This window comes from Chanos chanos, chromosome 5 (assembly GCF_902362185.1).
Source record: "Chanos chanos chromosome 5, fChaCha1.1, whole genome shotgun sequence".
NCBI classification, from domain to species: Eukaryota; Metazoa; Chordata; class Actinopteri; order Gonorynchiformes; family Chanidae; genus Chanos; species Chanos chanos.
In genome coordinates, this window is record NC_044499.1 from 41,470,233 (window position 1) to 41,490,111 (window position 19,879).

Genomic DNA, 19,879 nt, shown 5'->3' on the forward strand with positions numbered 1-19,879 from the left:
GTAACAATTTATACTGAGAAAATAAAACGCAGTGATGTCTTGTTTGCAGTCTGTACATCATCATCATCATCATCATTATTATTATTATTATTAAAATGGTGAATGTTAACCAAACGGCTTTGCGTTAAATCATCTGCACATCAAGATAAAAAATGGACGATGCAGAAAAGAATCTTCTAAACAGCAAAATGACACAAAGATTGCAGGCTACAATGTATATGCAACTTTAAGGCTGTTCACGACCCTTCAGCTGAAAACAGCAACAACAGCCTTGTGCAAACCGGAAGTATTGCCCCTCACAGCCACAAAGTGCAGGACAATAGAATGTCGTACTCTCTATCCAGTCATGAAATTACATTTTAATATTTTAAGAAATGATATATTTAAGGTATTACAAAACATATACAGAAGCATGTTCTATAATTCCCCAGGACCTTAGCCTTGACAATTTCCCTTTTTTTTATTTCGAGTCGGAGCAGTCCTAATGTTCAGCGAAACTAATGATAGACAGTGAATCTTTATGAGATAGAACGTAAAATTCTGTCAGTCGTAAAAGCCATTCCAAGAATACTTGATATACGCAAAAGCCAGTCCGAGGATACCTGATAGATAGTGAAACATTTTTTTTTAAACTTAATTTAAGGAATTTAAGGAATGTGTTTCCACTTTTGGAAAAGGCAGAGAGGAAAATCCTCTGACAGTACTTGTTTGTATGTATACTGTCGTTTCTGTTAAAAGACAACTTATTCATTCCAACAAATCCATACATAAATAACGTTTCTTACTTAGCCTAATTACTCACACACTGAGGATCTATGTACGTGGTCTATGTCCGCATGTATGAGTAGACAACTGCAAAAGATTATTGGCATTCTTTAGTTTAGTCTTCTTGAGGTAGAGAGAGAAAAATCAAAATCTATTTACGGCTGAATAGACTTTAAGTATGTAAGTATGTATGTAAGTACAGTGTGTATGCATGCTGCACTACTCGACAGAACCACCTATGTCGCTGTTTTCAGTTCATTCATTAAGTAAGGCAAACGAACACCCCACCTCGTCCTGATACTCCTATGCCGACAGCACGGTTGGTTTTGTTTTTCGATGACGTTGAATCCATTTATAATTTTGCATGTGATCACTGAGGTCAGAGATTTCTAGACTATAACAGTCAATGAATGTACTCTAAAGTTAATCAGACACGCGCCACTCAACGTTTACCAACGACTGATCTGAAATTACGAAACACCCTCCATTTTTGATGTCTCTGCACAGTGCTCCGGTGCCTGTAGTTAGTACGATGCAGTCATATTCTTTATTAGCGTCGAACCTACCTAGTTGTCAAAATGTTGATCATGGGATTTACTTTTAAACAACTACGTATTCCCTGAAAGATATGGCTCAGCACTAACAACACTAATGTCATGAGAATTGTGCTTGCAAAAGTATGAGGTGTTCTCGACTGTTGTGAATACTAAGCCGAGTTCAGATCCAAGAATTTCAAAGTCATCCACAGACATCTGCTGTTGCACTCTTTCATAGCCTATCTACACTGAACAATGCTTCACACGCTGAAGTTGCTTCTCACGCCTACAATGACCATATCCCGACCCTGCTCCAGCTATGTGTCCCGGATGAGGTAATAGTGTCGGTGAATCGTATTTATCATGACTTTACGCCATGAAAATAGTTCCAGTGGGTGATTGGATATTGGATATGCGGGTAAAACACATCTGACTCAAACATAAAATGGTTGTTATACAACATAATGCTACATAGTATTATATTGTATTTAGTTACTTGTGGGATGAGATGTACATTCACTACTTGTTTGGGTTGTGCGGTCTGTTTGCTTAGGTATCTGATGAAGCTGAAGGAAGATGATGAAGTGTGTCGAGGAGCACTGCAGTCTGGAAGCTTATTTCTTTATCACAAACTTGCCCCACTGCTGCAGAAGAACAAAAATGGTATATACCAAATGCCAGCTATAAAGACCTCAGGTAACATTGAGAAAACTTTAGTGAAACTTATGTGCTGCGTCTCCATGTCCCAAACACAACCTAATAGAAAATCATGTTCCTGTCTGCTGGATAATTTCATATGGTAGAATGAATGTGAATGCATCAGTTTCTCCTTCTTTTAGAGGTACAGGGAATTCTGGAGAAGTTGGGCAAGGACAAACAACTTGTGGATGAGTCTGTCCTTATTGGCTGCACTGAAGAAAATGAGGCCCAGTTTTCCTTGGACCTTGGTGAGAATTCAAGACATATTCCTTCCAAGAAAGCTCAAGTCAACAAACACATTTTTAGTTTGACATGCACCATATTCTTTCAGTCCACACTTTCTAGTTGAATCAGACTGTAAAATGTTCTATTTTTTAACCCCATGATGTCATTGTTGCAGGTGAGATAGAGCAAAGTGAAGTGGAACAGCTTTGTGGAGGGGTCTTTGTGGATCTTAGGAAAGCCTTCTTTCTGTTGAGGGCACATGAAGCTCCACTTGTTGCCAAAGTGCGTACCCTCAAGTCTTTTTTTTTTTTTTTTTTTTGCTTGAAATGCAAATATCTTGTAATCATGTATATACCTGAATCAGACAAAATGTTATATAGATTGAATCAGGTATGTGTTCCCTCTAATACTATTTGATAGAACTTTGTTTTGTGCTTTAGGGCCAGGCTCTTCTGAGATGGCACCAGAGCCATAAGTTCTGCAGTGCCACTGGACAGCCCACTTTCAGAAACCAGTCTGGCAGTCAGAGAGTGTGCCACAGTAGTGGTTTCACCTACTACCCTATGGTAATTGTATTTGATATTACCCACTAACATTTTAATAAGAAATTAAAAAATACTAAACAATTAAAAGCCATTTACCTAGCATGTTCCTGGGAAATAGGTTGATAATTTCTGTTGGTGACCTCTAGATGGCACCAGTGGTGATTGTGCTGGTGTCAGATGGAAACAGATGTCTGTTGGGGCGACAGGCCACCTTCCCGCCGGGCATGTATAGTGCACTGGCAGGTTTCTGTGACATGGGTGAGTTTTCCACCTTGACAAGACACATAACAGCACCGTTGCCTCATAGCAGGAGGGCCCCGGGTTTGAATCCCAGCCATCCCAGGTCCTTTCTGTGTGGAGTTTGCATGTCCTCCCCATGTTTGCTTGGGTTTCCTCCCACCACAGGATTAGTACTCCTGTCAGTGACCTTGACCAAGGCACTGGCCAAAAGACCTGGAGTTGGAGTGGGCGGTGGCTGGCCACTGCTTCTAGCTCATAGTGTGTGTGTGTGCTTGCTGCTGTTAGGATGGGTTAAATGCAGAGGTCACTGCTCAGTGTATGTGCTAAAATAAAGTACCTCTACTTCTGATTATGCACTCACACACCTGTAGTGAAGTAAACACACATGCAAAGTATGTCCAATGATATACTTGGCACAAAGATTGCTATGAAAGGATAGAAAAAGGGGGAGCTGGGTTTCAAAAGGTCATAGAGTCTTCCTGAAACAAGTAAGGACCTAATATAACTCTTTCGTGTGCTGTGATATTAACTTACCTCTTGTATGTATAAGACTTGCAGTCAGATACAGATATATACCATAATTTAGTTGCATTTAAAAGTTCCTCTTTGCATTGTTCCCGGTGTATTGATTTGATTTCACTTGCACAGGTGAAACTGTGGAGGAAACTGTGCACAGAGAGATAGCGGAGGAGGTGGGTTTAGAGGTTCAGTCCCTACAGTACTCTGGCTCTCAGCACTGGCCTTTTCCTCAGAGCTCCTTCATGGTGGCTTGCCATGCCACTGTTAACCCAGACAAAACCGAGGTAATGCTCCCATCACATGCATGCTTACTGTTTCAGGCACTGCTGATAGCACACCTCCACTAATATTTGCTGTAATTGTCTCCAGGTCAGTGTGGATAAGGTGGAGTTGGATGACGCTCGTTGGTTCACTCTTGAAGAAGTTACAGAGGCTCTTCAGAGGAAGAAACCACCACGTAACCCTAAAGGGGAACCACCCACATTCTGGGTCCCACCGAGTTACGCCATAGCTAATCGACTCATCTCTGAATGGGCCCAGCAGCAACAGTTAAAATTGAAACGGAGTTAACAGAGACCTGTAACTTACTGAATTTACCCAGGCGATATGTAGACAGTTTGTATTGCTTTACCTCTTTATTCAGACAAAATAGACCAGTCACTTGATTTTTAAGTTTTAAAACTTTAAAAGTAAGATCTGTGGCCATTGTTTATGAAATGACTACAAACCAGCTGTTATATGGACAGATCAGGCCACAGAACACTGTTGTTTGTGAAGGAGACTGTGGAGTGAAGCACCTAAACTATATAAATCCTTATTAAGTCTGTAAAAATTCTGAAAACTAAATAATACATTTAATGTAATTACAGTGTGGCCTTAGGTTTAATGACATAATGAATCTACCTCCAACCATTTTTGTACAAAACTACAGTATATGATAAAGGTGATTTTTCAGCAGATTGTGAACTTTTTTTTCTTCTTTTAAACATTTCACTGATACAGCCTCAAAGAGACAATGCACAAACCTTTTGGGGTTGAAGTTAACAAAATGTGCACTCTTATATTTATTTAACTACAAATAACTGACATAATTTAAACAAAATTATTAACATTTATTGTATGCAAACAATTTTCAAAAATTCCAAAGAGTATTAGTGAGTTGAAATAAAATACACTGAACAGAGCCCGTTTTGTTTTAGGTACATAAGACCTTGCAATTTTGACAGGTTCTCCCGTTTTCAGAACTTTACCTAACACAATCAAAACAAAAGCAACCTGTTTATCAAGTGCTTTCTGACATCAACGACTGCAGAGTTTTCAGCAAAACTGAAAAAATGGTATGGTCAGTATAAATCACACCACTTTCAGATCGTTGTGCAGTGCCACTTTTTAAAGTGTTGTTTTTCCAAATCAACAATCCTCAAAAACAAACTGTGTAATTATGCTCACACATCTCAGTCTATTATCGTGATGTCCTTAGGGTGATTCATGTTAAACAGTGGTAAGGTGACAATATATACAAAACAAATTCATTTCGCACACATCGGATAAAACAGAATTTGGCTTACGAACTTCGTGTGGCCAAGGTTCACCATTTTATTGTCAGCCTAATATGTAGGTGGAAAAGGCAGATTATGTCAAAAGAAAACTACAGTCACTTCTTCTTCCCTCGTTTTCCAGACCCAGCCTTTCCTCCACTCTTGCAGTATTTAGCCTCCAGGTCTGCGATGAGTGAGTTAAAGCCGCTCTCTTTGGATTTCTGCCTTTGCTAAAAAAAAAAAAATATATATATATATATATAGACATAATTAAACTTGACAGTCTTCATTTTAGGTAAACTGACACTGAACATAAATTTTGGCAGGCTTCAGGATCCCTCGTTTGGTTGTCTTACTTTGATCATTGCCACCAGGCTGTCCTCACTGTTCAGCCCCATCTCCCTCTGCATCTCCTCAGCCTCCCGTCGCTCTTTCTCTGCCTAGACAACGCAGAGCAGTAACAAAACCACTGAGTGACAATACCACAAAATGCACACTAAAAACAGACCAAACCGATCAACATCAATCAAGTGCATTACTATGACGAAAAAAACCAAGACAAGAAACAACAAGTAGAACTATAAGAACAACTGGCTACCTTTCTCTTGCGGTTATTTTTCTTTTTGGCACTCTCGTGAGTGAAAGCTTTGTAGGCGGGCAAATCCCCAGCGTCGATGGCGCTCTGTAAAATGTCTTTAATGCGTGGCTCATCTTCCACATTACAGCACAAAGCTGATTCCATGATTCTGTCCATGTCGCCCTCGTGCTGCAGGTAAAGACGACTCAGGTCCTGCGTCTCCTCCTCTGAGCCCTTGTACTTCTTCTCAAAGTCCATGATGTCCTGTAAAGTGATCTGTGACAACCAAATACATGTCAAACCCACCGTTTCAAATGAATGTACGTGACATTTAGTGTATGTAGTGTTCAAGCCAGAATCTTGTCACCAACAAATAATGTTCATTATTTAGTTAGAAACAAGAATTTGTATGTAATCATTATACATTGCCGAGTATGCCAGGTTGGGATCCTGGACATTAAAAAAAAAAGAAAAGCCTCCTGGGGAGTATTCCAGAAAACAGGTTTAATGAAAATCCAGAGTTAGTTAACTAAGAGCAAGTAGGAAACATCCTAATATCAGAGCCCTATGGATGTGTTTTGCTAGGAGAATGAAGCCATAGGGCTCTTCTATTAGGAGGTTTACTACTTACTCTGAGTTAACAAACTCTGAGTTTTCACTAAGCTTGCTTTCTGGAATACCCCCCTGGTGTAATATTAGATATTGGATTTCTGTGGTTTTATTCCTGGGTTATGTAAATACCACTATATTGTAAGAGTAGATGAGCGAGAGAGAGAAACAGCTACAATACCTTTGGAAATAGCCGCCTCCAGTGCTCCTCCCAGTTTCGTTCTTGATTCATTGAGTCCGTCTCTTCTTCAACTACACCCTGCTCGTCGTAAATGGCTCTTTGATCCTTGTCACTCAATACAGCATACACTTTGCCTAGAATCTGAGGTTTTAAAAGCCCAATAAACATATCTTTAAAACGTTGGCTACATTCACAGCATGTCTAACTGCAACAGAAATCTGAAGTTTTGAAATCATGATGGAATCAAGCAGATAATCTCCTAGCAGATCTGTCGATTGGTTACAACCCTTACTACCATATCCATTGCAGGGCACTTCAGTTGAGAGAAAACATACCTGAAACTTCTTAGTCGCTAATTCATCTCCTGGAGCTCTGTCGGGATGTACCTGAAGTGACACCTTATAATAGCCACGTCGGATCTCTGATTCTGCCGCTTCCTTTGTGACGCCAAGAACCTCGTAAAGATTCGAAGTCTTGAAGAGTTCTTCACACTGCTCTAGTATGCCCATGGTGTTATGCTCTTGAGTCAAAAATAAACGTCAAGTAATTACACATTCAGCTAATAAACGTTTTTAAATATGACTGAAACAGAAAGATGATGCTATATGACTGAATAACAGCACATACCAGCATATGTTTCAAATGGCTCATTAACCAGTAAAGCCTTAGTTAGCTAAGTTTCACTAGCTGAAAAACGATAACAGATACCGTTTCATAAACTAGCTTGCCAATATGTAGAAGCTACCTTGTGAACCAGTCGAGTGCAAAATGACTACCTCAAACCATACTACGCTATGGGGTCATACAAATGCACGTCGTAAAGGCAGCTATTTGGAGAAAAATGCATTAAATGCACCGAATTAACGTTTCCTTATTAGAATTACAACTGAAAACATTAAGATGACACCAACTAGTTGATTTGAGCGTATTCAAACCCAGCTTCTTCTGGAGTCGCTAGAAAACAATCCATGTAAGATAATCCGAGTGAAATTTGACAGGCCAAGTAAAAGGAAATGCAAAACAATCAATAGAAGTGTTGCCTTGTTTAGATGCCCTTACCTGTATCAGAACGTTATGGAAAGCGTTTTATAGCCTGCTCTTGTGTCAAATCGATGTTCCTGCAGTTAGCTGCAGCTAGTTTATCCAGCGTTAGCACTATTAACAGATCAAACAGGCATAATGAAGCACTTCTTCACTCTCTGTAATAATCATATATTGAAGATGGACACAGCAACGAAGCGAGCAGGATATAAGCGTGCTGTACTTCAGCCTGTAAAGTAGATTCTGTTGACTCAAGTGACAAATTTTAAAGATGGCGCCGGTTTAAGCATGATTCTGTTGCTGTTCGCGGGTGCTGCTCTATAAACCAATTGGAAAACTTCAGTCACTTGCGCCCCTGTGGAGCGGCGTCACATTCAAGGAAATCATATGACGATTTGTGGACGAAGAAGGAGACGAAAATTGGGGGTGTCCCAGAAAGCGGGTCTAGCGAAAACTCAGAGATAGTTAACTAAGAGCAAGTAGGAAACCTCGTAATAGAAGAGCCCTATGGCTTTGTATTGCTACGAGAATAAAGCCATAGGTCTCTTCTATTAGTAGGTTTACTACTTACTCTGAAATAGCCCCCTGCTCAATGCACGGTACTGAGGTCATACAAAAACACAAACACTTGTTGAAACAACATTTCACTGGGTTATGTCTCACATTGTACATCTTTGGAAAGAGTGCAAACAATGATAAATATAAAAGCAGGCAGCATAATTACCGTACTCATAACTTATGTATGCTATTCCCCCAAAACGACATGTGGTCCACTGTTTTCTGTCAATAGATCTGAACATACACAATGTTTTTAAAGTATTTTAAATGTGCAAGGTAAAAAGCAAAATTCTATGTTAATTCTGTTTATTTGAGATCATGAGATTGTTTTGCAAAGCTACATTATTTCTTCAGAGTTTGCATCCACATATCCTTGATTGGAGCGTCCCACTGTAACCAGTGATACAGTAACTAATCTCCGCTTCCCAGCTATTGATATTCACACCGCCTGATCAACGATAAAGGATCATGGGAAAACAATAGCAGGACTTTTATTTTTTATCGAGGATAACCCGGACGTTGAAAGTCATGTGACTTTCCCATTTCCCGTTACGCACGGAGTTTTCTCTCCCTCCTCAAGAGTACCACACTTAAGGGTTCTTCAGACGTTTGTTGATTATCAAGGCGATTGATGGTCTTGATATTTTACAAACACCTTTGATAAGTGTTTTGCATCAATGCAACAGTGAAAAAATCGGAAGGCTGAAAGTAAAGTGGGACTGGTAATAGAATGTCGAGCTGTGTCGCTTTACAAACACACCTTGCCTCCGTTATGGAGACGTTAGTTCACGCAGCTGTTGCTGAAATGTGTAAAGTTGTTGAAGAGGGCATGTTGGTGCTGCGTCTGGAGCTTTCCCAGGAGCAGAACGAAAACGAGGATTTACAGAAGAAAATTCAAACAGAAAGCGAAGTTAGAATGGTAAGTTCATCCTTACACATTAGCTGAAGATTCAAGGCCTTTGAATACGCGCCCCTTGACGTTTTGAATCTGCGCAGATAAATGGATCCCTATAGTATATGTGTCCTTAAAGTTGTTGGTTATGACATGAAAATCGCATGTTCTGCTCAAATCTAGATGTGTGTCGTGATTTCTTACATTCTAAATGTTATCAGACAAGCTAAGAGCTTTGTCCAGTGTCGCATTTCGTTGTGTTATTGTCTCGTCCGCATGCCATTGGCGTCTCAATCTGTTGTTCTCTTTTCAGACTCAGTTTGCTTCTGTCATGGAAGTGCTCGGTAATGAGGCACTTGGCAAAATAATCAAGCTTGTGGATGAGACTAGGTTGTTACTAGACATGGAATGTAAAACATTTTCAGGGAGAAGAGCGAAACCGCCAGGGAGCATTCTAAACATTCTGTCCGTTGGAGACATAGGTAAGTGGTCAGTGTTTGACCCTGCTTTACAGTTGATTTCTCTTGTAACTTACAGTTTTAGTTTGTAACCGTTTAAGACTCATTCTGTTTTAAGGGATCAAAAGAATAATAAAACTAATGAAATATGGCACCTGAAAATGTTTGGGTACCCTCTTGGTAGAGGTTTAGTAACACCTACATTGACAAAGGTGGGAGCTAGAAGTCTTTCTATTCTTGCTTTTGGATTTTTCACAGTTCTTCCCTGTAGAACTCTTCTGGCTCACACATTGTCTTCATCGGTTGCACAATATATCTGAGATCTCTGTACAGATTTTCAGTATTATTTAAGTCTGTGGACTGCAGTGGCCATTCCAAAACCTCCCTCCTACCTTCAGTCGTTCCTTTAAGTACTTTGTGGTTGACTTTGAGTTGTATTTCAGATTATTTTTTGCTGAAACAACTATTCTCTTCTCAACTTCATATTCTTATCTGATCCTAGGACATAACTGTCTAAGATTTGTTAGCCAGCTACAAATACTAAGTGTTCTTTTCTTCAAATGCTTCACTATTCCCTTCTCCAAAGGTATCTTCTATAATTGTGAGTGAACAGTTCAGTTTTTGACTTATTAGATTGATTTATATTAATTAATCTTGATTAAACTTGCACTTCTTGATAATGTTCCTAGCCATTAAAATGACTGACTAGAAGTGTGTTGGGAATTGTTTGTATTCAGTGTGTTTTTGCAACAAATAATGTCACACTTTTACAATTGACAGTATAACAAGACAGCTTTCCAGAATGCAAAACCTGTTTGTCTGCTTAAATCCTCCGTTTTTTCTTTTTTTAAGATAAATGTCAATTATCTGTATTTTCAAGTCCTCAGATACATGTTTAGAGTTTGTTAAAAGGAGTTTGTGCCTGGTGTTATATCTGACAGATGAGATGGTACAAAGTTCCTGCAGAATAGTATTTTATCCTTGAAGTTGACTTGCCCTGATGAAATGAAGCAAATCAACCTTTCTTGGTTGCAGAAATGATCTTTTAAAGAGAACCATAATCATCAAGAAGGGTACTCAAGCTTCTCTATGGCCCATACTGTTTAATACTTTTTGGCCTGAAAAACGAGACCTAATAAAGATCCAGCAGGATTGAAATTTCTGTTTTGCTTTTCACATTTATGGTGTTTGGAACACATTTCTGTTTGTGGACCTGTATTCATTTGTCTGTAAAAGCACAAACAAATGGTGATCACGCATTTAATATCTCATGTCTAACTGAGACGTGATTTGTGCACGGTGCTGCTGAACATTTCTTTTCATCAAGAGATTTATTTTAACATACACTGACTGCATATTACTTTACTGAATAAATGTTTCCTTATTCAATTTAAATTTTAGAGGAGGAGCATTCCTATAATGGGCGCGGTAAAAGCATGGGATCATATGTTTCCAATGAGGTAAGTATTGTGAATTACAGTTGTGCGTTGATTTTTCTCCTTTTTGTTACTCTCCCGTATTTGAGTAAAATACACCTCTCAACTATTCACTCTTTAAGTCTCATCGCTTAGTCTTGCACTGTTTACAAGTTGCTGATACATGTGATCTGGTTTGTACCATAAGACTGCTGCTGAAGAGGACGAACGTCCTGACTCCCCTGTGGTTTTGGCTGTGAAAATCAAAGACGAGTATGGAAAAGTTGATCTGAAGACCATCAGCGCAAGTAAGTTAAGAGAGTGCATCAAGCATTAAAGTGAAATACATGTTTTGTTTCTCAGACAAAAATGATTCAGATTCCACTTAAGTGCATAGAACCTGCTGGCTGTACATTTACGTCTGTGCTTTCCTGCCAGATTTTTTTGACTCTGGATCTGGTGAAGGCCTAACTCACATCAAAGAATGTGAAGAGAACGGTGAGATTGATGGTGCTATTGGGCACGGAGGTCGGAGGATCTTCATTTGTACCGAATGTGGAAAAAGCTTCTCCACCCAGAGCAACCTGAGATCACACCAGCGAATTCACACGGGCGAAAAACCGTTTGGTTGTGTGCTCTGCGGCAAGGCTTTCACCCATAAGCAAAGCCTTAACGATCATCACCGTGTACACACTGGAGAACGACCCTTCACTTGTAAAGTCTGTGGGAAATGCTTTGGGAAAGCGGCGCATCTCAAAACACACGAAATTATTCACACAGGAGAAAAGCCATTCAGCTGCACCGAGTGCGGGAAGAGCTTCAATCTTGCACAAAATCTTGCCAGGCACCAGCAAACTCATACCGGTCAGAAGGTGTTTACTTGTTTGATTTGCCAGAAAAGTTTTACTCGTGCTATAACTTTGAAAACGCACCAGCTTATCCATACAGGACAGAAACCCTTCAGGTGCTCCCACTGTGGAAAAAGTTTCCGACATGCCGTCAACCTGAAAAACCACGAGCGCATTCACACAGACCTGCGACCGTTTTCGTGCGATTTGTGCGGCAAGACTTTCCGACAGTCTGTCAATTTAAAAATACACAAGCGCATCCATACTGGAGAGAAGCCGTTTAGTTGCAAGGAGTGTGGAAAGAGCTTCAGTCAGCAGAGCAGTCTTATTTCACATGGTCGCACTCACTCTGGAGAGAAACCATTTGGTTGCAGTTTCTGTGAGAAGAGGTTCAACAATACAAACAGTTTGAAGTTACACGAACGGATCCACACGGGTGAAAAGCCTTATAGTTGTGAGTATTGTGGAAAGTGTTTCAGCCAGGGTAGTCATCTGCGGACACACAAACGACACGTTCACGCTGGAGGGAAGCAGTACATATGTGATAAATGCGGCAAAAGGTACTCTGATCCACGAAACCTAAAGCTACACAAATGTGTGTATGCTTGACCATGACACAGTTTGGGGAGGAAGACATTTCAGATTGTCACTGAATGACTCTATTTGCACTTGACATTTTGATGCTTATCTTCCAACATATCCAGAAGCTGACTCAGACAAACAGAATTGGCAGCTTTAGCACCTAGTAAGGTGCTCTACCAAAACATAATGTAGTGTAATGTCTTGGAATAGAATTTGTCATGTACGCAGGTGATTAAGAAGCACACAAAGTGTGGTCAGCATTCAGTCGGTCAATCGGTTAAGGTTTTTATTTATAACATGTCATCACTGGCATGATTGTGTACTCACTCACATTCTAAACAATACTGAAAGCAATTCTAAAGAATATTTAAAGCAGGTTTAGGTCCGTAGTCATCCAGCATGGCACATCATTATACAGAATGATTAAGCTTTTTTTGAGCTTGAAGGGAATTCTCTGAATGACACAGCAGTTATGATATCAATAGCCTTAGTCTGATCACTCATTTTGATAACACAACTGCAGAACATTATATTTCAACCCACAAACTATTTGAAATATTCTTAACATTCTAATAAAAGCAATTATCAAGCCATAGCATTGCAAATTATAACCCTGATAAATAATGGCAGTTCATTCCATGACATACATATTGTTTCTTTTTCACATTCTTCATCTTTGTTTCCTTTTTCCTTTTTTTTTTTTTTTTAACAATAAGATAAAACAAACGTGTTTGTACGGAGAAATGCTGACCCAGTAATTAGGATAGTCTCTTAGTAGTGTGCTCAAGTAGTTATCCACATTTGATTCTCAGCAGTTCAACAAGATTTCAGTGAAAGGTGTGACTAGAGGGTCAAGATAGTGTTATTTAACTGCAGTGAATTTTTAGTCTCTTAGCAATATTTTCAGAAGAATAGAGGGTGCTGCAAATATTTCACTGTCTTGTTGTTTTACTGAAACTTTGAAACAATAGTGAGTGTCGACCTGATTTTTCCATATTATTTTACTGTTAAATTACCTTGGGGTGTTGTTTTGGTTCTCTATTTTTGAAATTTTCTTTTTCCTGCTTTAGTCAAAACACTGATGTTTTGTCTGGTGTCAGATCTCATGTTTGGTTTGATCATGCTCCAAATGTAGACAAATAAAGCATCATGTGCCTCTACTTGCTGTTTATTTTGCTTTCACTCGGACTGAGATGAAAAATAGCAGCATAAGTGCGTTGCCCTTATGCCAGTTATGACCTTTTATGCAGTAAGCGTTTTGAAGAACGCTGACTCTGATTTATGTGTATAGACATTAGGTAGGTGTGAGAGGCTTACTTGTCTGTACACTTTTATATTAGTAAACGGAGAGCTTGATAGAGATATTTTCTGTATGAGTAGTTCATATAATTTAATGAATGAGTTAATTTCGTTTACTTGATCTTTGACATTCAAATGTTTTTCACATCCTGTCTATGAGGGCGCTATAGACACTGTCACAGGCGCAGGAATGTGTGTGTTTCCCTTGACGTCAGCGTCAGCTGTGTGACAGTAATGCGACTCAGTAAAAATCGAGAATCAAAGCAGTACACACCGGCACGGCAACACATTCAGACTCAGCTCGCAGATTGCAGGTTTTAGCTGTCATACTATGATGCGTAACATCTTATTGTGTAATTAATATACCCTGATATGAATTCAGACCGATGGAGCTCAATGGATGCCACTGAAGAGAGAAAACGTGGTTGACAGCCTGAGTGTGTGGTGATTTTTGTGGATCATACGCCCCGTCTTGTTAGCTAACTAGCGTAACCCCAAGGGACTCATCGGCACTGTTCAAGGTATGGATGTTAATTAGTCATCTACTTAAACAACTATCCGAGTGTTATTTCACGTTTACCGAAAGACCAGACGTTTAACCTCTGAACTTAAGCGGTTTGACACAGCCTCTGACGACTTGGCTATGTCAGCTGTCTTTTTATGTTTACGTTTAGCACCAATGAGAACGCTTTAGCACAGACTGCTAATACCTAAAACTATGGTCCACGGTTTACAGTGCAACGGGGTAACTGAACTGATGTTTCAGCAAGGTGGGTAGATTAAGTGGTGAGCCAAGTTGGCTGGTTAACTCCCTAATGTTTCATCAGCCGTCATCGCTGGGTGCATGCTATGTGTCATTTATTCCAAAGGTGAACTCCGTTCGATTCCCACGCAATTTTAAAAGATACTTTTATCAGCTGTTAATAAGTCACCCTCCTAGCAGCATGAAGTGTCAGTCGCTTTATGTTATCCCGGGTTACTTGAGCTTTACAGCTGGCATAAGACAATGAAGGCTGTAGAAAGCTCCTAAATCTCATATTAACTTCTCTGAGCAACGGTTCCCATTACAGATTCAAGCAATGGTTGGGATGTCAAATGAGCTATGGGAAGAGAACCTAAATGTTGTGCTTGTATATATATTTTTTCTCCAGCGATCCATTTGACTAGTCACACCATGTCAGAATTAACCTGAAGTTAGCTATAGAACTGGCTTTGTACTTTTCCAGCTGCCAGATGGACTTCAGGCTAAGCAACTCCTTCTGTTTTTTGTTTTTTTTGCTATATAACGTAACGACTTTTTTGTTTGTTTGTTTTTTTTTTGTATAAACGACTTTAAGAGAGATTTATCAGATGAAACTCAAGTTCTCCTCTGCCACCCCGTTTTTCCCCACGTCTTCTAGTCAAGGACCCTGACAATCGCCTTGAAAACAACAGAAAACACAATTAGTAATGATGACATTGTCTATCATGATAAAAAGCATGACGCCCATTTAAACGCCCGTTTCAACGCCCGTTTCTTCTGGGAATGATATCTTAGCTAAAATGCATAAAGGAACAGTTGTACCCATTACATACAACCATAAAGTAACTGATTCCTTATAAGTTAGCCTAAATTTGGACCTACTTTCAACCACAGTTCATTGAAGCAGATCAGTTTCTTTGTTCAAGGCATGTCTTAATCTGACTGTTAGTGATGATCTGTTGTAGAATGTCAAAATTTCACATATTTGCCATTGAAGTTCTGTTCCTCTCAGACCCAGTTTCATGGAATACTTTGGATGTTTGTAATTTTCTCTCAAAGTCTTCTTATTGTCTATATGCGTATTGCAACACAGTGCTCAAACCTAGTGTTGCAGATCAATTTCACATATGGACAGAATGTCTCAGTGTATGTAAAAGGTGAATGAGAATCTTATTTAGAATAAATGCCTGTAAAAAAACAGTAGTTAATTCCATGCAAGGGCGGCACGGTGGCGCAGTGGATAGCGCTGTCGCCTCACAGCAAGAAGGTCTCGGGTTCGATTCCCGGCCGGGCGGCCAGAGTCCTTTCTGTGTGGAGTTTGCATGTTCTCCCCGTGTCTGCGTGGGTTTCCTCCGGGAGCTCCGGTTTCCTCCCACAGTCCAAAGACATGCAGGTTAGGTGAATTGGAGACACTAAAATTGTCCCTATGATTGTGTGTGTGTGAGTGTGATTGTCTGTGTGTCTGCCCTGCGATGGACTGGCGACCTGTCCAGGGTGTTTCCCCGCCTTTCGCCCTGTGACCGCTGGGATAGGCTCCAGCAACCCCCGCGACCCTAGTTAGGATAAGCGGCTTAGAGAGTGAGTGAGTGAGTGAGAATTCCATGCAATATGATCATCAGAGGGTGTGTTTTGGAGTTAGCTCTTTTCCATGCAAATTGTTTTGCAAATGACAGTTTCTGACACATCCTGTTTGAAATTTGCCTACAGTGCAAATTGCTATCTTGGAAGGAGCAGGGTCACACACACACATTTCCCTGCTTTTTGTATGTTGTGTTGCTGTGTAATAGCGATGGCTGGTGTAGGGGCAGTTAAAGGGGAGAACAGAATGTTTTGCATGGATTACCCTAACTGACAGTGTAAGCAGTGCTGTCTGGTGCGAATGTAATGTGGCCCATAGACATGTAGGTGCAAAGAGAGGGCCTGTGTATGCCCCAGAGCTATGTGGAAACGTTAGATAATGTTTTTAGGGCCCTTACACTCAAAATGTTTTCTCTTCCCTTCAGCAATGTCTTTTCATTATTCTCTGTGTCTTTAACAGCACACGCAAGGGAGAACAGGTTTTTTTTTATTCTTGCTTTGTGAAAGTGCACTCTCACTGGTGTAGCTTTAATGACAGGGAATGGGTTAAAGCTCTTTTCACGTCTGTTAACAAGATTACTAATTAGCCCTTCGTCATGTGAATGCTAATTACATTGCCCTAACTTAAAGCCACTGTCATTCAGCTGTTGGAATGCAGTACATACAGAAAGGTGCCGGTGCAGAAGAGAGCCAACTGGATGTTTTGAGACTGGGTTACATTCAGTTAGTGCACGTGTGCCAAAATGGCTCCTCTCCTCTTTTTTTTTATTTATTTTTTTTTTTTTACGCAGATAAGTTGACCTTAGTGGTAATTATTTTACTTGTATCTGTCATTGAGCCCCGTTCCCTTCCCTCCACCTCACCCGTGGCTATTTTCAGGATGCCCATTCTAGATAATTCATGTGTAGTGCCAGGCTTTGGGTGTGGTATCAGCCTCAGACTCATGGCAGTGCACGGGTAGAAAGTGTGGCTTATCCTCCAGCTGTGTGCCTGCTATCAGTGCATGCAAATAAGACCAAAATGGCTCCCACGTCCTTTCACTTTTCTCTAACTTAACAGATAAGGTGATGATAATGTGTTTTCCGTTCCTCATTCAAGCTGAAGTATAGTACTTTTCACAGTTTGGCTACTTTTAGCTTCCTGCTAATGATACTGAGCTTGTTTACAGAGCCTAGCACATGTTTGTAGTGTAGACCAAAGTCTGAACTTCTCAGATTTAGTCGTCATCTGATAACTGTGGAATGCCCTCACAGATGGGTTTGTCATTTCCTATGCCTGAGTGGGATGTAAACTAGACTGGGTGACGAGATGGAAGGCATGTCAAACTGCTTTTTTTGTATTTTGCTTTTGGTGTGTGTGATGAGAGAGCTTTTGGGTGTCTTGGTAGTGACCGTGTGGAATCAGCTGTAGCTGTTGGAGCTTTGTGTATTGTCTGCTTAATGGTGAGCTCACCATGGCATGTTTGTTCAGTTAAACGGGCAACTAAATTGCATCTGTTTGTGCAGGCTGTGTGATGTTCTGGATGCTGTTCTTTTGATGAAAAAGTTTAGTGTTGTCAAGACTTTTGAGCGGTGTTCACAGTCTGTTTCCTGTGCATTCATAACAGATTTTTTCTCATCAACAAAACAGGTTGGGACTGTAAACAGAACATAATAAAGGGAGTGGCCAGAACATAAAGAATGCTTTTGCTCACAAAGGCAATGTCTGTAAAACAAATATTCAGGTTACCACTTTTGATGTGCATTTTTCAGCATGTCTTCCAGCACTTTTCATTTCTTCATTTCTGAAAAGGAATAGCCAACAGGACAGATTCAATGGTTTGGCTTGCTGGTCTTCACCAGATTTAGGAACGATTTTCCGTTAAGGTATTTTTCCGCCTCCACGCTGTGATGGGCAGCGAAATTTTGAATGCCCGTCGGGAATGGTCCGGGCATTGGAATTGAGCAGTTTGATCAGGACAAAGTCAGAAGAAAGCAACAGTGGTGGTGGCCTGTGTGAGAATGAATCTCTTTGTTTGTGCTCACTGAAGGGGAGTTTATGTGCTGGAGAACAGCTTCAACACAACAGTCACATTGTACAGCAAAGGCCTCTGGCCATCCAGGAGCTTTTTTTTTTGAGCTAGCAAAGAGCCAACGTGCCACTTGGGACTGACTCAATAATCACAGCGCTCCATTTTTTTGCCCCAATTTGATTGGAAATAGCTCACATTTTAAGCTTGGCAATAGGCTGTCGACTCCCCTGCAGTGTCCCGTGAAAGATGTAAGGAGTGCAGTGTATCTGTTGTTGGACTGAAAGGTTTCGTGAATATTCACGTATCGCATTTTAATTCCACGCCATTGTAGTTTTATAAATTCATTAAGATATGGGAGGTAAATTGAAAAAAGATTAAAGCCATCAGATTCTGTGGTAATTGCAGTCTAGATGTCAGATATCAGACATCAAACCAGCTGCATAGTTGTCTGTTGTATGTTGCCTTAGGCGCACAGATAAAGGAGTGGAAGGGTTTAGTTTATCCTCTCGTGCATGTTGTGTTAAAGGTGCGTTACAGCAGAGAGCTCTGACACATGATCCAGGTCTTTTGCATGATCTTCTTTTTTTGGGGCTGTATGATTAACCATGCCGTGCTGCTCTATGTATGTGGGAGAGGGCATGGTGTGTGTGTGTGTGTGTGTGTGTTCGTGCGTATGTGTTCGTGCGTATGTGTGTGTGCGTATGTGTGTGTGCGTGCGTATGTGTGTGTGCGTGCATGTGTGTGTGCGCGCAGCTGCCTGTGATCACGGACAGACGTGACTGAGAAAGGTGAGCAAGAGGGAGGTCACAGGCCATCTGGAGTGTAAGCAGACACGGACCAGGACTGTATTGCTTTTCTCTGTTTTGCCTCGCACGATTGCTCTTTCACTGACTCACAAGTAATCTGTCTGGTCGCTGAAATTTGCTGAACGATTCCCTCACGTTGTTCTTTGTCAGTTTTGTTAATTTTTCATCTAATGAGCAATGATGCAGCTCCCTCTCCGCTCTGACTGTTTATGCTTTTTATGGTAAATTCCAGTAAATCCTGGGAAGTGTTGATGACAAAAGGCATGTGACTGCGACGGGATGGAAAGTTCTCTATTTTAATCGTCATTGTCCCCTCACTAGTGCTTGTGCCCAGATCTGTTGGTGTGTTTTGCTGTCTCTTTTTTTCGCACGAGGCAATACAGAAACCTAAGCCGTCAGACTCTTTTATAATCCCAGCTGGATGTTAAATTGAGCTTAGAGCCTACGCTGTGAGGACCAATGAAATTGAAGCTGTCCTTGTCTACAGACAAGCCAGTCCTTCGTGTACCAGGAAAGAAATTTAGAACTATGAGTGAGAATATGGAAGAATAGGATAAAAACATCCTCCAGATTCATTTACAGATTTGGTGGCTTCTGCATTAGGGACAGAGGGCTAAATTTAGAAATTCTTCTGCTCACCTGTGTTGGATGGCAGGAGAAGGATGGCTTCTAGTTTCAGATGAAGGTGACATTGGGCAGACCGCAGGACCTGGGGCTCAGACCATCTGCCAATACAGACAGCTCCCTCTGAGTGTCTTTGTCTCTTGTCTTAAAGTGAAGCATCCTGTGTTCAACATCCTGAACTGTTTGCTGTTTATTCTCTTCAGTGCAAATTGAACTGAGGTTGAGCTTGCCCGGTTGGTTGAGGAAGCTTAAACTGTTACAGAATGGGTTCCAGTGACGGAATGGGTTCCTTACCCTTCAGTGTGTCTTCAGACTAAAACTTCCCTTTGTACTCGAGTATATGTTGTCACTCTGAGGTTGAAGATGACACATTGAATCACTGACTTGGAGCTCTGTCTATCACCTCTGCTAACAATGCACCATTTTTTGATCACCATCTTGCACCATGCCAGATGTCAGGACTTTATCTTCTCTCTTTTCTTGCATCCTAACTGAAGTAGCCAAGCAAAGGCAGAAGATAGCCATCTCTCTGAAATAGCTTTTGTATTGTCCCTGAGCCGGTAACCTTATACTGCCTTCCACTATCGATCA

At 40.6% G+C, this 19,879-nt stretch overlaps 3 protein-coding genes across 5 annotated transcripts in view; 2 read left to right on the forward strand and 1 right to left on the reverse strand.

Moving 5' to 3' along the window:
* Positions 1 to 12,886, forward strand: part of LOC115811441 (zinc finger protein OZF) — an 83,398-nt gene extending 70,512 nt beyond the window's left edge. The window contains exons 1-5 of one of the 2 annotated variants that reach the window (XM_030773633.1): positions 8,651 to 8,952; positions 9,239 to 9,407; positions 10,785 to 10,843; positions 11,007 to 11,106; positions 11,237 to 12,886. In XM_030773633.1, coding sequence (XP_030629493.1) covers positions 8,764 to 8,952; positions 9,239 to 9,407; positions 10,785 to 10,843; positions 11,007 to 11,106; positions 11,237 to 12,255 — 1,536 coding nt within the window. In that variant the 5' untranslated portion in view covers positions 8,651 to 8,763 and the 3' untranslated portion in view covers positions 12,256 to 12,886. Of the gene's footprint in view, positions 1 to 8,650; positions 8,953 to 9,238; positions 9,408 to 10,784; positions 10,844 to 11,006; positions 11,107 to 11,236 lie in introns of those variants that run through there. The other variant, XM_030773631.1, reaches the window with a different exon arrangement.
* Positions 816 to 4,373, forward strand: nudt13 (nudix (nucleoside diphosphate linked moiety X)-type motif 13). Of its 2 annotated transcripts, XM_030773635.1 has the most exons (9): positions 1,051 to 1,084; positions 1,540 to 1,636; positions 1,855 to 1,997; positions 2,141 to 2,248; positions 2,401 to 2,507; positions 2,666 to 2,791; positions 2,917 to 3,028; positions 3,659 to 3,813; positions 3,899 to 4,373. In XM_030773635.1, the coding sequence occupies exons 2-9, from the start codon at positions 1,557 to 1,559 to the stop codon at positions 4,097 to 4,099; spliced, it is 1,032 nt and encodes a 343-aa protein (XP_030629495.1). In that variant the 5' UTR covers positions 1,051 to 1,084; positions 1,540 to 1,556; the 3' UTR covers positions 4,100 to 4,373. The 2 variants fall into 2 exon arrangements, with proteins under 2 accessions (XP_030629496.1, XP_030629495.1); XM_030773636.1 differs by lacking the exons at positions 1,051 to 1,084; positions 1,540 to 1,636; positions 1,855 to 1,997 and adding an exon at positions 816 to 830 and having other exon boundaries at positions 2,125 to 2,248.
* Positions 4,644 to 7,743, reverse strand: dnajc9 (DnaJ (Hsp40) homolog, subfamily C, member 9). The gene is made up of 6 exons (XM_030773639.1): positions 7,494 to 7,743; positions 6,770 to 6,954; positions 6,435 to 6,575; positions 5,666 to 5,920; positions 5,424 to 5,507; positions 4,644 to 5,297 (listed from the first exon to the last, which is right to left on the reverse strand). Exons 2-6 carry the CDS (start codon positions 6,941 to 6,943, stop codon positions 5,184 to 5,186), a joined length of 768 nt encoding a protein of 255 aa, XP_030629499.1. The 5' UTR covers positions 6,944 to 6,954; positions 7,494 to 7,743; the 3' UTR covers positions 4,644 to 5,183.
* Positions 12,887 to 19,879: the final 6,993 nt, after the last annotated feature.